Source organism: Pholcus phalangioides, unplaced genomic scaffold (assembly GCF_987345545.1).
Source record: "Pholcus phalangioides strain wild (caught in Gottingen) unplaced genomic scaffold, Ppha-v1.0 ptg000004l_1, whole genome shotgun sequence".
In the NCBI taxonomy this organism is placed as follows: Eukaryota; Metazoa; Arthropoda; class Arachnida; order Araneae; family Pholcidae; genus Pholcus; species Pholcus phalangioides.
This window is the reverse complement of record NW_028301597.1, coordinates 29,316,866-29,338,174: the sequence shown is the minus strand read 5'-3', so window position 1 is coordinate 29,338,174 and position 21,309 is coordinate 29,316,866. Positions and strand designations below refer to the sequence as shown.

At 36.3% G+C, this 21,309-nt stretch overlaps 1 protein-coding gene across 2 annotated transcripts; it reads left to right on the top strand.

The window, feature by feature from the left end:
• Window positions 1-1,882: 1,882 nt before the first annotated feature.
• LOC149087057 (peptidyl-prolyl cis-trans isomerase-like 3) lies at window positions 1,883-21,309 on the top strand. 2 transcript variants are annotated; one of them, XM_089231283.1, is made up of 6 exons: window positions 1,883-2,046; window positions 3,187-3,261; window positions 4,332-4,429; window positions 13,751-13,818; window positions 18,042-18,160; window positions 21,134-21,309. In XM_089231283.1, exons 3-6 carry the CDS (start codon window positions 4,405-4,407, stop codon window positions 21,258-21,260), a joined length of 339 nt encoding a protein of 112 aa, XP_089087409.1. In that variant the 5' UTR covers window positions 1,883-2,046; window positions 3,187-3,261; window positions 4,332-4,404; the 3' UTR covers window positions 21,261-21,309. The 2 variants fall into 2 exon arrangements, with proteins under 2 accessions (XP_089087409.1, XP_089087408.1); XM_089231282.1 differs by having other exon boundaries at window positions 1,885-2,046; window positions 4,336-4,429.

Sequence of the window (21,309 nt, the reverse complement as noted above, 5' to 3'; positions counted from 1 at the left end):
AAGCACTACAAAAAAAGATCTCCACTTTTATCGGCGATTATATTTAATACCCAAGAATCGTGTCTTTAGTAAACATGTTAAATCTTACCGTATGATTTATACATATATTGTGACATTATATCGGGGTACGATCGTAAAATTCGTTGTCGTAGTATCGGGGGCCGATTATATTCATCACACACAATAGACTCATTTCAATTTTTTTTTTTTTTATGTTTATCAAATTCAATTATACTAGGCCATAATCACGGATAAAGGCGATAAATTTCAAGTAGGTCTGTTTATCAAACTTACCAAGATGATTGGTAAGTATACATAATATTATTAATACGATTTTACCATATTTAACCAGACATGCACCTCGTACATATTCCTTTACGGAATTTCTAACAAATCTACACATACCAGAATATGCATCTGTGGCCCTAACTTATTTATGTTGTCGAGTTGTGCTTGTTTCGTGTCGTGCACCATCTGTCTTCCAATTTCTGAAGTGCTAGAATTTTCATGTTATGTGTCAGTATCGTGTTGTAGGCCTGCTTGTTCTTTCTCTGCGGTGAGACTGTTTTAAATGGAAGACCGACTCGCAAGGCCGGAACTAGCGGAGGGGGAGACAACTTACCCGGGTGACAAAATTTACGGTGTGTGGCAGAGAGTTTTTTTTTCATCAACAGTAGTCGAGGGGGGTCAGTACTTGGAATAAATTTGCTGAGGAATTTACTAATTCCACGATAAAAGTTTATTTTTTTCCTTTAAACATCAGCCTATACTACTATTAAACTAGACATACACCTCGTCCACATTCCTCTGCAGAACGAATTGGTACATGTTGGAATGTGTGAACGTATAGTGAACCTTCCGTGAAATTTGCTTCTGTGTAATGCTGCCATCTGCAATCATAGTGATTGAAGTGTAATTATACCATAGTGTTATTATACCGTTGTAGGTCTGTTGCTCTCTGCGGCGAGACTTTTTAACGGGGAGATCGGTTCGCATTCGTTCCTCGAAGTTGGGAACCGAAATAAACATCAGGCTGATAGCCCTGGGATTTATTATTGGACATTATCTAAATTTGCCAACTTAATAAACCCTGAGTTAGGATTTGGTAATCAATGCAAGTGGGATCCTCGGTCATTTCGACACCCACAGCGTGTCGAAATGAATAAGGAGTTTTGATTTTTCCTTGCATTTGGGTTTTTGTTGATTTTTCTGAGTAATAAACAATCACCTAATAATTTACATTAATTAATAACAGATAATTCTAATTTATTTATATATAGGTTATAATATTTTTTGTGAAATAAATTCACAAATTTTGCAATAAATCGTAATTTTTTTAATTGCTTTTTCACCAAAAAACGGGGGCACCCAACCCCGCTAATTCACCCCCTCCCATTTAATGTGGCCCGCGTAACTTTACGAATCTATTGATGTGGCCCCCCTCTGATGCAAAACGTTGAAAAAAAAACCCTATTCTAGAGAGATTATCGTTATACCGAGAGGGAGTAGTTCAACATCAGAGTACAAGGATTTCCAAACAAGTCTTGAAAAAATATATCATTGGGTGGGATTTATATTTATATAATGTTTTCTTATAGTTTACAGTATCGGCATAGGCGGAGATAGACTTGGAAGTCTGGGGGGGGGCGCGATGATGATGTCAATTCATCTATACATATACACATTAGATCAGTCGACTCCACGTTTGACTCTGGGGGGGGGGGAGCAATGCCCCCCGTATCTCGGCCCATGAGTATCGGTGTAGCCAGGTTTCGCCGTAGAGTAAAATACGCCGTGATGCCCTAGATGCCCGATTTTGTAGGTGACCCTACAGTTAACGTTTTAAATTGTTGTAACTAGATGGCAGCACGATAGAAATCCTGTGAGGGAGATGTTTATTTTTCAAAATTCATCATCAGTTCACCATATCAAAGCCACACACATCAATCGCGAAAATAGAGCTTTGTAATTTTTATTTGATCTAAATATTTTTTCTTACAAACAACAAAGATATTCCCAAGATAATAAACATTTCCGGGAAGCATGGTATGTTTTTGTTTTGGCAATTTGGAAATCTCTAACAAGGCCGTTGTAAATAATAAACAGCATCATGGACCCCCAGGCCAAGCGATTTTTCTGAGGCCCTGCATGGCATGTTTTCAAAAATTTCAACCAGATCTTATTTTTGTGAGGCCATCTTGACCCCCAGGCACTGTTTATCTTCCCACCCCTTGAGAAAGAAATGCATCTGGACCAAGGGCCGTCTTAAGAGCATCATGCCCCCCGGGCCCAAGTGATTCTTTTGAGGCCCTACCTGGCAAATTCGTGAAAATTTCAACCATTTCATTTTTGTGAGGCCCTCCGGGCCCATGCGTTCAGACGGCACTGTCTGGATCATCTTATTTTCAGTACCTTTCAAGGTAATATTGTTTACACGTGTCTGACAGTTTCATGTTTTTCTACTTTTCCTCCCTCTTTATCAGCGGTTCTCAACCGTTCCCTGTATGCACTTCCCAGGAGCTCCGCGGCATACAAGTTTTACTGGGTTCCACAATAGAAATAATCTTCTTGAAAGCGAGTTAATAAAGATTGAGAACTACTACTGTTTTGGTTACTCACGTGCTTGCACAGTCTCTTGGTCATTCCTCTGAGCACTCGCTGCCCCAGTCCTTCGCTCTTCAGGTCACTCCCACTTTCACACATTTTGTAGATCATTCTTTTGACCGCTGTGGTGATCGAGTGGTCATAGTAATGGACTCGCATCGCGAGGATCTGGGTTCGAACCCTACCCTCACCACAGTGGTGGTCGGCTGAAGTTGGTTTCCTGTGGTTCCCAACTTTGAGGCACAAATGCGAGCCGATCTCCCCATGAAAAAGTCTTGCCACAGAGAGCAACAGGTTACTTGAAAATTTTCCGCTATTTGTTAAAATGGGATTTGACTGTATTATTATCCCCTCTAATTTTCTCTAAACAGGTTGACAAGATTTATGATAAAGAAACAAGTCTAATTCAAATTTAGCTTAATTCAACGATGAGTGATATCAGGCACATCTTTGTAAATAGTCTCTTATTTCAATATGAAAAATAAAATCCGAAGCTGATATTCTGTTTCATGACACATTAATATAAATCTTTCTGTTTGCATATTTTCCATATTCTTACGTGAAGCTGCATTTTTCTTCTAGTCTGTGACTTTGCATACAGATGTCGGTGACTTGAAGATTGAATTATTTTGCGAGAAATGTCCGAAAGCCTGTGAAGTGAGTAATTTTTTCAACAAAGTATATTCAGATTTATTTTGTTCTATCAAGTTATTTTCTTTCTTCATTCTTTTCATCATATATTATTAGAGCCCGGAAGTTCAGGCACTGAAAATGATCAAAATAGGCAGGCAAAAAGGCACTAAAAATGCCTAAAATAAGAACTAAAAAATGCATTTATTAATAAATAAAATAAAAAATAAATGAAAAGCTAAATTTGCAATGAAATCTGTGGCCCTGTCTTCTCTTACTCTGTGTGAGCCATGATGTGAACTGATGACCTCTTGGGACAGTCATCGGCCAAATAAAGCTGATCAAGTATATAAAAAAAACAATTTTGGAGCCATTTGCCTATGCGAGAAACGGGCACTGCAAACACACTACCATATTTTGCTGCACATAATCTGTGGGAGCATATATTCTGCAAATGATGCAAAATTTTGCTATTCTGAGAAAATATATCAGTGTACAGTTTGCAGCAGCATGTAATTCATGTGCAAAAACTTCATTCATTAATAACGAAATCTCAACAAGTGGAAGGAGTTGTATGAGCGACATCGGTGGAAATATGCAAATGAGACGGTTGTAAGAAATTGCTCTCCTAATCCACAATCAGTTCACCGTTGTAAACCGTGTATGTGAACAAGGATGGTGAGTGCGAAGGATAAAGTTGGTGTTATCCCCTGTGGGAGTGGTCATGTGGAACATATACTGCTGTAATAAACGATTTGGAGGCACTCTGTTTGTTATTTGCATATATTTTCTTTGACTTGTGTATGACAGTGCCACCTATCGGCTGTTTTTTATTGTTTTTTCCTATCTTAAAAAAATTCCAGTGACCTAGCGATGCTAACCCTGCAAACCATTTTTTATTTTGGTTATTTTTCCAGTTTTTATGTATTTTTAAAGTTGCTACTGACTTTTTGCCCACCCTGTACATAATTCTCTCTGGAAAATTCTAATGTTGCTTCAATGTATAATTCAAAAACAGGAAATTATGGTATTGCAATATCTTGTATGTATTTTTCTTTATCACGATATGCATTCCAAGAGACCTTTTTTCTCCCAAGGTAGAATTTCTTGGCGTTGTGTGCAAGCGGTTATTATAATGGATGTCTCTTTCACAGAAATATCAAGGGGTTCATGGTACAGACTGGTGATCCTTTAGGTATTTGAACATTTTGAGATTTTTAGTTTGATGTTATGTAGCATAATATTTGGTGCAAGTCAAAAGAATTATTTTTAGTATCGCATATGAATACAGCTCAAAATATTATGTCTTTTAAAATGATTTGTGGTGGATACAATATTTCTGAAAGTCACAGCATCCTTAAGACGTGATAACTGATAAGATATCATCATGATCCACCAAAGAATGTTTTAAGGCAGGCATCTTCAAACCGTTGCTCCCTGAAGTACTCGATGAGTGTGCTCGCTGTTTGCCTCAGATTTAGTGCTCACGAGCACTTGATCTATGTTTTCATTAAACATCGTGGAGGAATTACATTCAAGGATTGAAATCATCGTCATCTCATGCATTCGTATGTTAAACTTGCCATAAGGGTGCTCTTCTTTTGATGATGGGTACAGGCAGTGCTCACGACTGGAAAAAGATTGAGGACCTCTGTTTCAAGATTTTGTGAGCTCAAAACCAGTACTTTCACAGTGTTGGAATCATCTCTGACCTGAGGTTCTATTTCTTAAAGGAATATAAATGAGACTAAGATGATATGTTAAAGCAGTTGTTTTTAACCAGGGGTGTGAGATGAAAGAAAAATTACAACATATTGAGGAAAATTGACATGAAAAAAATTGAATTTTTCCATTCCTTACAAAATATGAATCGTACCAATATTTCGGCACCTCGTCTCTTAACTCTTGCTTGAAGAAATATGTCAAAAGAAATTTGCATTTTAAAAGTTGAAAATGACTTTCATTTCTTCTTTTTATTATTTTCCAATTAGTAATCATACTTGTTTTCCATTTCAGTTGAGGAAAAAAATATCATTATATCTTTATTTACCTAAACTATTTCACGGTTTGTTTACATTGGTACCTCGTGTTATTAGCATGTGGTGCTTAGATTTGATACTGTCATGAACACGATTCAAGCAAAATGTCAGAAAATTTAGTTCATGCAACACGTGTGCTCTCCTTTCCCTCACCAGGTATTTCTAAGACGCACTTGAACACCGAATAAGTACGTATTACATAACATCATCACAACTCTGCAGACAGACATTGTGCCTCTGGGCCAATGAAACCCCTCACAGAAATCAGGCGATTGCCTTTGACCAATAGCAGTGGTCTTCACCAACTTGGTTTGGGAACACACGAGGCTTAGCCAGAGAAAGAGAGAGAGGTATTGCTGAAGGTTGGACGACCAACATGTCTCGCTTGAAGAGTTGTTAAGTTACTCTTTCTCTCTCCTCCTAACCCCGGGTCGAGATCCCTCAATGTAGGGGACGCAGGAAAACCTTGCCCGAGATGACGGTGAGTGATTCAAATTATATAAATAATTATTTTGTGTTTAATTTGGTGGAGTGAGAGTGTCCAATGTTTCATGTAAATTGTATCGAGTAATATTCACGGTGTCGAAGTAATTTCAATGAATGAATAAAGTTAAATTCTAATTGTCGAATTGGAAAGGTAATGATTATTTTTCAATCGTAGTAAAGCTCCAACATATAGTGGTGCCGTCGACCAGCGAATCTGTGGTATATTTTGCTAGTGTGCACTTAAATATTGTCAGGATTAACTTGGCGTAACTATACTGAACTGTCGTAATTATTATTTCTCAATCGTATCTATGTGCTAGCGTATTTTTCCATAGTTCACATTAAAAAAAAATCTAATTGTGTTTCTACCGTTTGTTAAAATATTTCCTTTTATTGAGTGTGTGATTTGAGTCATATTTTGAACGTATAATTTGTGTTTCTCATGTTGAATTCCGATTATTGTCGACAATGTAGTTTCAGTATCGTGATTGAGTTCAATTGTCAAGACCTAAACCTGAGCGCCATTTCTATTTCCTTTTCGGATGAGTCTATGTGTGAGGAAAAACTAGTTTTTTCCCCGATTTTTTTTCCTTCCTCGTTGTCTCCTCCCTCGCAACTCGTGTCATGTCTCCGGTGGAAAATTGTTTCGTGATTACTGTTTAGCCGATTAGTTTCCCAGTCAGATTTTTTTTTTTATATACACATAGGGATAATTTCACACAGACTTGCACAATTCACAAACATTGAGGTACATTTTGGATTTGAGAGGACTGTATTTTATTCTTGTAGTGGTCTCAACTACTAAATATTGATGTGTGATCCTCCTCTTTCTCGTCCCCTCTATCGTTCTTAAAACGGTAAAGGCTGCCGCCTGTACACTTCTCCAGGCGAGATACCTTACACAATTTTTCTTTTTTTTTATATTTTTTTTACACATATTTGCCCTTACGTGTTTATTGAGAGTCGGCTAAAATTTTTTTTTTTTTCATTTCACACTACATCATGGCTCACGAGGAAGCTCAAGCTCAGAATGTCCAGCAGTTCAACATGTTTCCAATCATAGTAGGCACTTACAATTCCATACCCGTATTTGATGGAACAAATTCAGGATTGACAGTGACTGATTTTTTTTCAAGAATTGATCGTGCATCAGCCTTGGCGAATTGGGATGCTCGTACTAAGAAAGAAATTGCATTACAGAAATGTTCTGGAGCTGTACTTGCTCACATTCAGTCAAGCTCTCACTTGATAGACCCTATGACATATGAACAATTTCGTGCTCATATAATAGACAGATTTTCTTCACCTGACAGACCTGAGATAGTGTTGTCTCAATTGACAACAACAACACAATCAGATTCTGAGAAAGTCAGAGATTTTGCTGATCGTCTTGAGTCACTAGCTCGACGTGCTATTCAGGTCACACCGAATGAACCGGTGGCCATAACAAATTATCGTGACACACTTCTTTTGGCCAGATTTAAGGCTGGCATACTATCTCACATGGAACCACTTATCGCTGCTCACAATCCAGCAACCTTTCGAGAGGCAGTTGACTTAGCCTACCGTATTGAGCAGGCTAGTTCGAAACCTGCATGGGTTTCTTCTTCCTCTAAGGAAACCATTATGCCATCACAGGCACCTTCACCTTCAGATTCACTTGTTCCCACACTTCTGAACAGAATTTCTTCTCTCGAGGAACAATTGCAAAAACTGCAAGTAACACAAAAATCTCCTGAACCACAAATGAGGCACGCTCGTTCTCCTCAGACCTCACGTCGCCTTGTCTGTTTTAATTGTGGAATTCCTGGTCACTCATACAAGATATGTCGAAAACAAAATCATTCATATTCTTTTCGTTCTCAGAGTAATTTTCCACGATCATCTCAAAATTCTTTCAACTCTCGAAATAACAATTCTAATTGGCGTCGAAATTTCTCATTGCGTTCTTTTTCTCCTGGAAATACCAGAGAGTCTGAGTCAAATTCTCAGTCTAGTCATCAGCAAGAAAATTCTCAGTCTGGTCGTCAACGAGAAAACTCGCAGTCTACTCGTCCAAAGCGTGTCAGCTTCAACATGGTCGCTGCTGAGAGTCCTTCCTCAACTCCTGAACTTCCGATTGTCAATGTTCAAATCCACGAACTAACTTTGCCATGTCTCGTAGACACAGGTGCTGCTATGTCACTAGTTACAGACGAGTGGTGTCAAAAGTCCAAACTGACTCGTAAATATCAAGCTGTCACTCCAGCAGTGCGAATGACTGGTGTCACCGGTGAACCAATCGTGATTCGACACAAAATCTCTCTTCGTTTCGACATTAAAGATCGTCATTTCTCTCACACATTTTTTGTCATTCCACACAGTGCTTGCCCGTACTATGAGGCTATCCTTGGTGTGGACTTCCTGAGTGCACAAGTTGCTACATTCGAATTCAGTAAAGATGGACTGTCATTGACCATTCCTCATCCAGTGTCATCTGTCAAAACCTCTGTCGCTCGCACCAAGAGAGATATTGTTATTCCTCCTCATACTGAACTTTTTATTCCTATCTCGGTGGCGCAACCACTCAAGTCTCCTCATCTACTCTTTGAAGGTATGAAATATACGAATCAAGTTTTTGTTATTGCAAATGTTCTTCATGCCCATGATGATGACAACACGTATTTGCTAAAGGTTCTTAACGCTTCCTCTGAATCTGCATCCATACCTTTCGACACTGCCTTGGCCAAAGTTGAGAATATAGAGTTCAACGAGCATGAGATACCTGATTTTCCTGACGACTTTCCTGAGCTTGACGAGTCAACTTCTCGTTTCAACTTGACAGCGGCCCCTGATGAACATCGCCAGGCTCTTGAGGATCTCCTACATGAGTATCGTGATGTGTTTGCCATTTCTCTCAAGGACTTATCTGGCTGTGACACCCTCCGGCATCATGTGCATCTCCAAGATGATATTCCTGTTCGGCAACGAGCATACAAAATGCCCCATAAGCTCAAGACTGAGTTGCATAGTCAGCTGAATGACCTCTTGGACGCTAACATCATTGAACCATCAGATTCTCCATATGCTGCACCAGTACTCTTTGTCAAAAAGCAAGATGGTACTCATCGCCTTTGCTGTGACATGAGAAAGCTCAACGCCAAGACTGTTCCAGACAGCTACCCATTGCCAAACATGAATGAGATCCTTGACACACTCTCTGGGTCCATTTTTTTTTCGTCTCTTGACCTAAATTCTGGTTTCTTTCAAATGAAAATACACCCCTCAGATTCACACAAAACTGCTTTTGTTACTGACTATGGACTGTTCCAGTGGAATAGAGTTCCCTTTGGTATGAGAAATGCTCCCAATTCTTTTCAGAGACTCATGGAAATAGTTCTCTCAGGTTTGCGTCCTTTGCAAATCGGAACATATATTGATGATATTATTGTGCCTAGTACTACTGTGTCTGAAAATTTAGAGAAATTGAAAGTTGTTTTTGACCGTTTAAGAACTCACAATCTTAAATTGAAACCCTCAAAATGCACATTTTTGACAAGAGAAATTAAATACTTGGGTTTTCGTATTTCAAATGGTGAAGTCACTCCAGACACAAACAAAATAAATGCAGTCAAACAGTCAAAAGTGCCAGTAAACAAAAAACAAACAAGATCTTTTCTCGGCTTAACTGGGTTCTATAGAAAATTTATTCCTAACTATACACAAATTGCTTTACCGTTGATTCACTTGACAAAACCAACACAGCCTTTTACATGGTCCCAGGATGCACAACTTGCATTTGACACACTTGTCAATGCTATTGTTTCAGAGCCTTGTCTTAAACTTCCGCAATTTGACCGTCCTTGGTTTTTGTATACAGATGCTTCTTCCCAAGCTCTCGGTGCTGTTATAGCACAAGACGATGACAATGGTGTAAGGCATCCTGTGGCCTTCGCCTCGCGCAAACTCAAAGGTGCTGAACTAAATTACTCAACGGTTGAACGTGAATTACTTGCTATTGTTTTTGCTGTGTCACACTTTAAAACTTATCTTTATGGTACCACCTTCACTGTGTATTGTGATCAGGCTAGTCTGTCAAATGTATTGAAACTCAAGGACCCACACAGTCGTATTGCCAGATGGGTCATGTTACTTCAGAATTACACTTTCCAAGTTCAACATAAACCTGGCCGACACAACATTACGGCTGATTATTTATCACGTCATGTCTTGCCTGTATCTTTCGCGACCCGGGGTTAGGAGGAGAGAGAAAGAGTAACTTAACAACTCTTCAAGCGAGACATGTTGGTCGTCCAACCTTCAGCAATACCTCTCTCTCTTTCTCTGGCTAAGCCTCGTGTGTTCCCAAACCAAGTTGGTGAAGACCACTGCTATTGGTCAAAGGCAATCGCCTGATTTCTGTGAGGGGTTTCATTGGCCCAGAGGCACAATGTCTGTCTGCAGAGTTGTGATGATGTTATGTAATACGTACTTATTCGGTGTTCAAGTGCGTCTTAGAAATACCTGGTGAGGGAAAGGAGAGCACACGTGTTGCATCCCATGTATGTATGTATGTATGTATGTGTGGTTTGTGGTTTCTCTATGAGAAGACGAGAGGGTAAGAGTGTGTGTGTAAGATGCAATCGTAACAGCATGTGGTGCTTAGATTTGATACTGTCATGAACACGATTCAAGCAAAATGTCAGAAAATTTAGTTCAAGTGTTGAAAAAACATCCATTTGTAGTTGCTGTGGCTGGAATCAATGAATGAAAAACTATTTAATGAATTTTTTTCAAAATCCCAAAAAATTTTTTTTGAATTTTCAAAATAAAATAAAGTCAAAATTTTAAATATTAGCCACCGCCAAAAAGGGCATTAAGTAATAAGTAAAATAATTTATAGAAATTAATTAATGGATAATTAATGTAATTGATTACTGAAAAAGAATCAATTTTTCAACAGATAAAAACCATGCTATCCGGGGTTGGGGTGCTGGAAGGTAAGTTGCATTGCACTGGGGGGGGGGGGAGAATAGAAGGTTAAGAACCACTGTGTTAAAGCATAGAGCCATTGCTGCTAAACCACACATGTACCTCATCCGCATTCCTCTGTAGAATTTCTTACAAATTGGCACTTGTTGGAATGTGTGTGTACATGTTGTGAACCTAACGTGAAGTTTGTTACTGTGTAATGCTTGTTATGTGTAATGCTGCTATCAATGGTGCGGCATAGATCCACTGCAGAAAGTCCATACTCCCTCATTGGGCAGTTAGTGCATGAACTTCCTCATAAGAGACATGGGGAAAAATCTCTTTGAAATCATCTATAACACTATGTAAGGAAAAAAATATTTTCTTTGCTCCTGGTGAGAAGTTGTTTGCTTAGCCCGAATAATTATGAAAATGGTGATTATTCCCCTCTTTTTTCTGTGATACGGAAATCCATATTTGTGAATGGGTCACTTAGATGTTTTGTCCCTGATATAGATGCTCTTAGTTGGAAACTTCTTGCTGAAGGTATTCCAGTGAAGTGAGTCCAGTAGACTTAATAATTTAGCCATGCATTAATCCGGGCCATCCAGTAATCTAGCATTTTTTGGGTGGGTTTTCTTTGAGTATAGAAGAGGAAAACATGCCATTGTATGTCTGTGCTCAGAAATCTATAATATTTAAATGGGCTTTGATAATCCAATTGACTTTGGTAATCCAGCACACCCAGGTCTGATATGTGCCAGATTAGGGGGAGAGTCGACTGTACTTATGCTTTCTTTGAATTTGTCAGGATGAGTGTGGAAGATGTGCCACTTGTAGAGACATTGAACATTCCATTTTTGCATAAATTTTTTTTTTCCAAATATTGAAGATGATTTCGGTTCCGCAATTACTTAGGAAATAGTGATCTTTTTAGCCATTGAGCATGCAAACAAAGATTTCCCAATCATCTTTTTGAGTTTTTAAAGTTTTTTTGAAAAGTTCCTTGTATTCCGTATGTTTTACTGTTATCTGATAAAACTCCTGTTATAATCTTTGCCACAGGAACATGTTGTAGGTATTTCAATGTTGCAGATTTCTCATCTGGGATTGTGCAAATTATTTAATGTGACCAATTTTTATGTATAATGGTGGAACAGCCTTTTTGGAGATCATTCATGTGAAATATCTAAAATGTTAGCAGTTTTTAAAAATTGGAGAGTTTGGCCGAATAGTGATCTATGTTGTATCTTCAGATTTTATAGGAGACAATATGAAAGTTATCGCTGAATTAGGATTTTTGTTTTTTTTGCCTGAACGTAACAAAGACCATTATTGCATCTGGGAAGGTAAGCGTAGAAAACAATGAACACAGTAGTGACATAGAGGGTTGTTCTAATTAAAAAACTCTTAATTGTTGCTGTGTTAAGTGGCATAGCAACAACATATATTGGTTTATTCAGGAACTAGAAGACTGCATAATGGAAGCTATGTGGAATGTTATTTAGTCAAAAAAACTAAATTTGCAAAAATGTGGCATAGACTGTTATTCGGCTGAACGCTTCAGTTTTAACATCGCATGATACAATGCTGTATAAGAAAAGGCTGTGCTGTGATCATACCATTGGAATATATGTTTGTAGTTTTTAACATCCAAAATTACAAAATTTTGCTTTCTCAATCTCAAAAACAAAGTTTAAACCATAAAATTATTATTTTGTGCCCTCTTTAGTCATAAGCCATTGGGAAATGAGGTTGGTTACCTGGGAACAATAATCATGTTACATAGCGTATTCTGTGAGTCCTAATAGGGCTATCATCTATTGATAAGTCTAGTGGACACACTTATCAAATATGAAGGTTCCCTTTCCCCTGCTATATATGAAATGGAAAGGTGTAAGTTATATAGCATAAATTTTAACCCCTTTAACAAATAAAATGATTGACTATTCCACAATAATGGTTGAGTGAGTTTATTCAAAATAAAAATATTCATATGATTATTACTATTCAAATGGGGGGGGGGGGATTTATTTATAATGACACACACACATCAAAACACATTTGTCGCTCTGGTGCAAAGCCTCATGTGCCACCTCCAAAGTCGACTCTTCCTAAGTCGACTCTTGACTCCAGGCTGACAGCGTTATAGCCTAGGGGACCCTAGGATAAACCTGACTTTTTTAGTAGAAATCTGCACATCATTGTTTATTGAGCAAAGTGTGTGCGACCATACGTCCCACTGAAAAAATTGTCTAGTTCTTTGTGGTTCAATACTCAGTTTTCTCAACCCCTCTGTCATTGTTTTACTATTAGAAATTTAAAAAAAAAAATTAAAAATGTCTACTCAAGCTTAAGCTGCCACCCGGTTTCACCCTATCTCTACACCCTCACTTAAGCTGCCGTACTGAGGAAAATGCTAAATTTTCAAAATTTATGTCATGTCTGCTGACAGGGAAAGGGGGTAATTAACTATATCTATAATATACAGTATGATTCAAAACTCCACGTACAAACTTTTAGGGGAGATAGGAAACACAAAAACGAAACAATCACACAGGAATGTATGATTGGAAACCCCAACCTGATCAGCTGGAGAATAAATGAAGATGCAGAAATGACAAGCCAGTAATGGGTGGAAAAACTCTTTATTTAATGATACTTTACTTGAGGACAGTACTTGTACCCGTTTTCTCTCACAAGTGCTCACAGGTTTCTCTCACAAGTGCTCAAAGTTCTTACCATCCGCAATTATGCCAAAAAAATATAATAATAATAAATAAAAAATTGCAATTTTTTTTTTTTTGGTGGTTCTGTGTTGTTTTTGTGTTTTCTATCTTCCCTAAAAGTTTGTACATTGAGTTTTGAATCGCCCTGTATATTTTGGACTATTTTTCTTCCTTTTTGAAAGAAAGAAAAAATCTGCTTTACTTTAAGAAATTTTGGTTGGTACCTACATTTTTTTTCCTGATTTGTAAGACTCTGGATTGAACGCATTATTATTTATTTTAAATTCAATATTCACGTATTTGTTTTTTTAGGAACTGGCAAAGGTGGAACGAGTATTTGGGGCACAAGATTTGAAGATGAACTCAAGGAAGACTTGAAAGTATGTCTCATATTTTAATCTTGATTTAATAGAGTTGTGATTATGGTATTGTGCTAATTGAATTTACTTCATGTGTTTTTATTATTTCATTTAAGAGTTTGTTTTATTACACAGCTCTATGCTCACCATTTTTGCATTTATATCCTGCTAGTTCTCAGAGATTAAAAGTGATTGCACATATGATATGTATTATCCACATTTTTCGCCTGTATATTTATTGCAAACCATTCACAAAAATAAATACTGTACATCAGTGGTTCTTGGCCTATTTTCCCCTCCTTTCTGCACTGTACTCCCTTGGGTAATGTGTTGTCTGTTTGTTAGAAGATTTAAATTTTGATTGATCACATTAATTGTTATAAAAATTCCAAACTTGAAAGATAATTGCAAAATTCTTTCTCTTAGTTCCTTTAAAAAAAAACTTTTCACAACATCTTAAAGTTCTATATAATTGGTCAGTAGTCTTCAACACATAGCCCCCTGAGCTTTCGATCGTAGCCTGCCAATCATTTTCAGAAAATGTTTGATAACATTGAGAGACAATTAATTCTAGAATTAATGAAAAAAATAATTCCAGAAATGATGAAAATTCAGAATTTCTGAAAGAAATAATTTTTGGATTTTTGAAACGAATAATTTCAAAATAAGTGGAAAAAATAGCTCATATCAATGAAATAATTTCATAATTTGTGCTGAAAATTATTTCACAATAAAAAAATTTGTAATTCCATAATTATTGAAAGAAATGATTTCAAGATATATTGGAGGAAGAAATAATTACAGAGATTTACCAAAATAAATAACTACAGAATGGTAATTCTGTAATTATTTTAAGTAGGAAATTAGTAGTTATTAAGTAGGGATTTCAGATCAAAATTAATCAGAATGAATTAAATTCAGAGTTGGTGGCCTGTGGACTTTTCATGGGCGATTTCAATTTTGTCCGCAATGCCTAAAAGGCTGAAGACCCCTGTAATAGGTAAATATTGTGTTTCTCGTCTTTAAACTAGGCACATTCTAATTTTGCATGCCATATTTTTGTGAGTGAAAGCTAAAAAAATTATGTGTCGAAATGTTAGTACAATTCATAGAGGAATTGGAAAATTTAATTTTTCTCGTTTTAATCTTACTTACATACCTTAAAAAAATGCTTTCCTGATTAAGAACCAGGCCATTTTCAAATCTACAAATCCGCGAGCATTGAAGGGAAAGGATAAGTCAAAGCTCCCACACAGTATTTTCAATGAACAATAAAAAAAGCGTGGACTACGAAAACACTTTTCCTGGATTGGTTTAAACAGTGTTTCATTCCGGAAGTACCTTGAGAGTGAAGACATTCCATTCAAAGTTCTTTTGATACTGGATAAAGTAAAAAATACTGGATACCTGGACACCCAGATGTTAGAGAGTTCAAAGCTAATGGTGTGGAAGTCCTTTATATGCATGCCTCCTAATGCAACATCTATCATTCACCCCCTTGATCAAGGGGTAATGCAAGAAGTATTTACCTTTGACTGCAATGTGCATTCCAGGACACAACCATTTCTACAGAGTGAACTGAAGAGATTATAAAAGACATTGTCACGTTAATGAAACAGGGGTTTCAATGTTATGGATATAGAAGAGAAGTTGAAAAGCTAATTAATAGCAATTCAGAGGCATTGACCGAGGGGGAATTAATGCAACTGACTGTGAACATGTAGAAAAATTGGCACAGGAAATCTTTTCAACATACTCCAACATACTTGATGATATGAAGAAAAAGAAATGACAAACAGAAATCACAATGTTCTTTCAGAAAACATTGCTAACAATCACTGCACCTCCCTTATACCTCTGCATCTTCTCATGATGTTCAATAAACGAGATAAAAAAAAAACAACTATAGTTTCAGTTATTTTTGGATTTCCTATATTCGTGCCTCTCCTCCCGGAACGTAACCCCACGAATACAGGGAGCCAACTGTATTATGAGCAAGTACAGTGGAACTTCTGTCTGCAAGCATAATTTGTATTGTAAACACTTGTTCATAATCCAAAAACACTTGTATATTTAAATAAACATTCCCATAAGATATGGTGGAAACGCCTATGATTCATTCCAGAGCAGTCATGATTGTTTTCAAAAATGAATCTTATATAATGCATATTAATTTATTTTTATTTACTTTATTCATTTCTATCCCTGGACATACAAATGGGGGGTGGGGGGAGCAGTTGCTTTCTATATATATATATGTATGTATATTCCTTTTTTCAATTGCAATGAGTTCAGCTCTGACTTCAAGGGTTATGGGTGCTTTATTGCTGAACTCTGAGGTTGAAAAAAAATATCTACAGCAAGAAAAAAAAAACCAATCCTATGTTTGTGAGTACCAGGTTTGAAATGGTTATATGAAAGGCTTGAGTATTTTCAAAACAATACAAAAACGCATGGACAGCTTTGCTTTTAAATCCCTGCTTGCATTTATTCACAAAAAGAGGAAACAGTGTTTCATGGGCTTGTGCTATGAATGCCACTCTCATACTCAGTCATGTTTTAATGAATGGGTTCAAGTCAAACAACGGGGGGAGGTGGCTGAATTATTGAAGATTTTCATTAATACGCATGTGCATACATTTTTAAAATAATGAAAACAGCCCAAAAAAATTCTTGTTCCCAGCCCCCCCCCCCCCAACTTGTTAAGACAGTTTTGCCTGCAGTGAGAGAAAGTGAACCATCACTTTTTAGTTGTAATCATGTAATTGCCAGGCAAACAAAATAAATACACAGGTTCTGAAAGATCAGATCCCATCTTAGAGGCTTTGTTATATGTATATATATAGCAAGATAAAGGTTGTTCATCAAATCAAAATTTGTTTAAAATCTGTGCTTGTATTGCGAGACATTACTCATTTGTCAAGTAAAAATTTGTTCAGAAGTTTTGCTCGAATTACAGGCAAAACAAAAAAAATCAACTTGTTATCCAAAATTTTACTGCAACGTTCTTATACTTATATATCATTCTTTCATACATATCATTCTTTTTATTGGATGCTCTCTGTGTCATAGAGTGTAGGCCTAAATACGTTAATAGCCATTTTCCTTTTTGCTTGGGTAGCAACCATAAAATTTTGGGCAGCTTGTGAAATGTTTTTCTTTTTTACTTTTGCAAGTGCTGATTTGTGTTTCTTTTTTTCATCTAAAGAGATTTTTATACTACCAAAATTAGTAGCAATAGTCTAGACTTTGACTGATTGTCTGATGGAGATAGATTTAAGTGGGGTAGTATAAAAAAAGAAAGGTCTGTTTAATTGATACTACTCTCATCATTCGCATTCTCTGCAGTGCAGTCTCCATTCTGTGGATAGGCTTGTTGATACAGCAATGATTGTTGTTCAAACTGTTGCTAAAGCACTTGTAAGTTATGATTTATGTTGAACGTTATTATTTCATATGTGACCACTACATTGGGATGTGAGGACAACATAAAATCCTCAGAATTAATGTCAACATGCCCACTACGTTTTTTCTGGAGGATAAGAAATGGTAGCCTCTTAAGAAATGTAGCTGTTCTTAATTTGTAAGCCCTGTTCTAATTACGCTGACAAACAGTGTTTTGCAGCTTCTTGAGTTTGATATGCTGTCAGAGCCCCCAAAACAGAATGTTTTTCACTGTTCTGCAACGAGCTCTTGGCTGAGTGGAAATGCTCTGCTACTACTACTAAACTACACATGCACCTCATCCATATTCCTCTGCGGAACCTCTAACGAATTGGTACATGCAGGAATGTGCGTGTATGTGTAGTGAAACCTGACGTGAAGTTTGTTTCTGTGTAATGCTTGTTATGTGTAGTGCTGCCACCAGTTTTTCTAACTATGAGTGAAGTGTAATGATTGAATAATTTATCGTTGTAGGCCTGTTACTCTCTGTGGCAAGACTTTTTAATGGGGAGATCGGCTCACATTGTAAAAATCCCCATAATAGTGTTCTCTGCACTTTTTCATTCAAATTGTTCTGCGATGCACGTCGCAGAACAATTTGACACAACAGATTTTGGCACATTCTGCTTTGGGGCTGTCAGCTTTACATATACAAAAATCTCTGGCGGATGCAAATTTGCTGAATTCATCCAAGAACGTAATTAGTAGGATATTTTTTTTCTAAATTTATTGATAAAATTGGATGCTTTTTTTGCAGTTCATGTTTATTATAATCTTTTTTTTATTATTACATGTTTAAGCATAATTCAAGAGGTGTTGTATCGATGGCGAACAATGGCCCAAATACAAATGGATCACAGTTTTTCATCACATATTCTAAGCAGCCACATTTAGATATGAAGTATACAGTGTTTGGAAAGTGAGTTACATTTTTGTTACATTACGTGCTTGTTCAATTCAAACTATGTCTTGTGGAGTTACCATATTCGCCCACTTTAGCCAGCGTACCATAAAATTTGAGAATACCAGCTTCATTTTGAATGATAATCTAGTCCATTCCCGGCTTGCTGGCAGAAGCGAGGTTTGATAAGTATTACAAAATACATTCAAAAGACTGGTATAAACGTATATTATGTACTGAATAAAGGAATCAGAGTAAAATAATATTTTTTCTCTGTGACAAATGTGTTATCCTAAGCAATTTGACAGACAAAATGAAAATTGACTATTTTCTTAATTCTGTAATCATTGTCAATCCAATATGAAATACTGATACTAAAAAAAACATGCTAAATACTGTATTTTGATATACTGAAGAAATGTGCCCTTGTTTTAATTTTCATTACCCTTCATTCTTTAATTTTTCGCTCTGCTTATTCCAAATTCACATACATGATCAAGTAATACAAAAATACTTCACGGTCTACTTGTGTTTTCATTTAACTGATCTATTCTACATGAATGCACACACAAATATGCTTTGTACTTGACATTATCAATAAAACATGTGTGGTAGCAAAAAGTAAACACAAATTATTTGAACATAGTTTGCAGAGCAAAAAAGATCCTAAAATGCAGAGAATTAGGGGTCCAGATACAGTAAAACCTTGTTAACTTTTAACCCTAATAAGTCATCACTCTAGTTAAATTGTAATTTTTCTTCAGTCTTATCTAGTTTTATGGATAACAATGTTATTAAACCACCTTTTACTAGTCTATAATTTCAGTTAACTCATCACTATGGAAAAGTTTGAGGAATAGATGATTTTTCTATGGTTCCCTTTAAATAAAGAGCTTGATAACAGCCACATGTTTAAAAGTGTCCATAAATACCTTATGTATCAAAATGGAACAGCTCTAGTAAAAAAAAGATATGCAGAGGAACGTCATTTATCAACTAAAAAAACATAACTTAATGGACTGTTCGAGCTGGACCTGATTTCTGCATGGGCCCTCCACTAGTTTAAGGCTTTAAATTCAAACAAAATATAGTTGTTGAAAAACAAGATATTTCTTCCCAAGTTCAGGCCTTCTAGAGTTTGCTTTGCCCTGGCTATGATTCTGTCAAGTCAAAATTGGACCACATGTTCAAGTTTAATTTGTAACATGAATTACTGATGAGTGTACCAGTGCATTTCACCACGCAAATAAAATACTAAAAGCTCAAAAAAGGTAAAAATTTTGCAATTCTGCAATTTTAATTCATATTTTTTTAAAATTTTGAATCACTTTAAAATTATACAATTTTCACAATATTGTGCATTAAAACCGATGCCGCTTTGCTTATGCCATCATAATTTCTCGATAATGTGAGTCACAACGTAACAGGTTTTATTGTATTTAATAATAATCTAGGATCTGTAATGTGAATTACCCGGCATGTTGGTTTCCTGGCTATTTCTCTGCATACCAGCTAATGTGAGGAAATATGGTTTATGAGTGTTTTCACTGACATATGTAAATAAAATTTGGGTCACTTGTTTCAATAATAATTTATTGGAAAATAAAGAGTTTTTCTTTGAAAAGTCTGAAATCTATATTACATTACATTATTTTTCCTGACGAAAACAAGCTCTTAAATTTTTGAAATACTGCATAGATCTGTGCTGTGGCCAACCTTTTCTTTATCATATGACTCTTCACCAATTTGAAATCATTGCTTGTGTGATTGGTTTTTTTTATTATTGCTCCCATTAAGGGTTGCCAGAAACTCTATATTTTAAAAATATTTTCAAGTGTATCAGTCTTCATTGCCCTTAAACAAAAAATAGTTAACCATTTCTTTTAAACTCATAATTTTTTGTTTTTGACTTTCAACATCATTTCTGATTTACGATCAAGGCTTAAAATTAAAAGTCAATCCTGCCCTCTCTCTCTCTAGATTAATTAGATCCATATGCTACGGTAAGATCTCAGTACAGCGTTAATGATTTTCACATAATGTAACCCTGCTTATAAAATCATCCGGAATCATGTTTGTTAGCCAAAATGTGATTTCCCATAGGTTTTTATGGAAAATTGTTTAATTTATTCCTGGTAATGCCAAAAGTTTTTCACATAACACCAAGAAGCTCTATAAAAAAGACAAAAGCTGACTGAAGGTTAAAATTAACAGCTTCAAAATTGGACAAATGAGAATTCTCATAAAGATGAGAAACTGGCAATCTTTTTATTTTATACTAGGTATACAACCAACATCAGCTTTAGTATACTACAAAAATCCAGTAGTGTTTGTATGTGTCCTCATCCCCCAAAGTAGAATATGCCAAAATCTGTGACACACATTGCTGAACAATTAGTTCTACTGCAGAACAATCTGGAAGAATTTAAGAAAAAATTCAGAAAACACTATTATGAGGATTTTTACCGCAGAACATTTCCAGTCAGCCAAGGGCTTGCTGCAGAACAATGCAAAACATTCTGCTTTGGTCTTCTCATATGCTTTTCTCACACATGCAGATGGACAAGATAAGCTCCTAGAATGTCCAGTTTGATGCAGGCACATGGTAAGCATCTTGTATTGAAAAAAAGCTGCCTATTAGCTGTCTTTCATTTTACATGAAATGATTCAAAAACTTTCAGAAAGCAAAGTGTGGGCCCAAATCAAAATGTTTTGAATTGTTCTGCAGTAAACTGATTATTTTATGACGTACATCACAGATTTCAGCATATTCTGCTTTGGGGGAGTGAGGTAAATCTGAAAAAAAATTTGGAAATGGATATGAGTTGATTGGGCTCGAGTGCTGTTTTTTAAAATTCTGATGATGTACAAATTATAAGAGGCACCTCATTATATCTATGGTCTGTATTTGCACTGTTAAATGTGCTACCATTGGAATGATGACTTATATCTAAGGTTGCATATATGATTTCATTTTTGCTCAATGTTTAGGGCTATTGATGGCTTAGCAACATTGGACGAGTTGGAAAAGCTGCAAGTGAATCCAAAGAACTTCAGGCCTTTGAAAGACATAAAACTGAATTATGTGACCATACATGCAAATCCCTTAGCAAAGTAGTCATTTGTTCTTAGAAAATGTAAATAAAAGTTTATTTTAATCATATGCA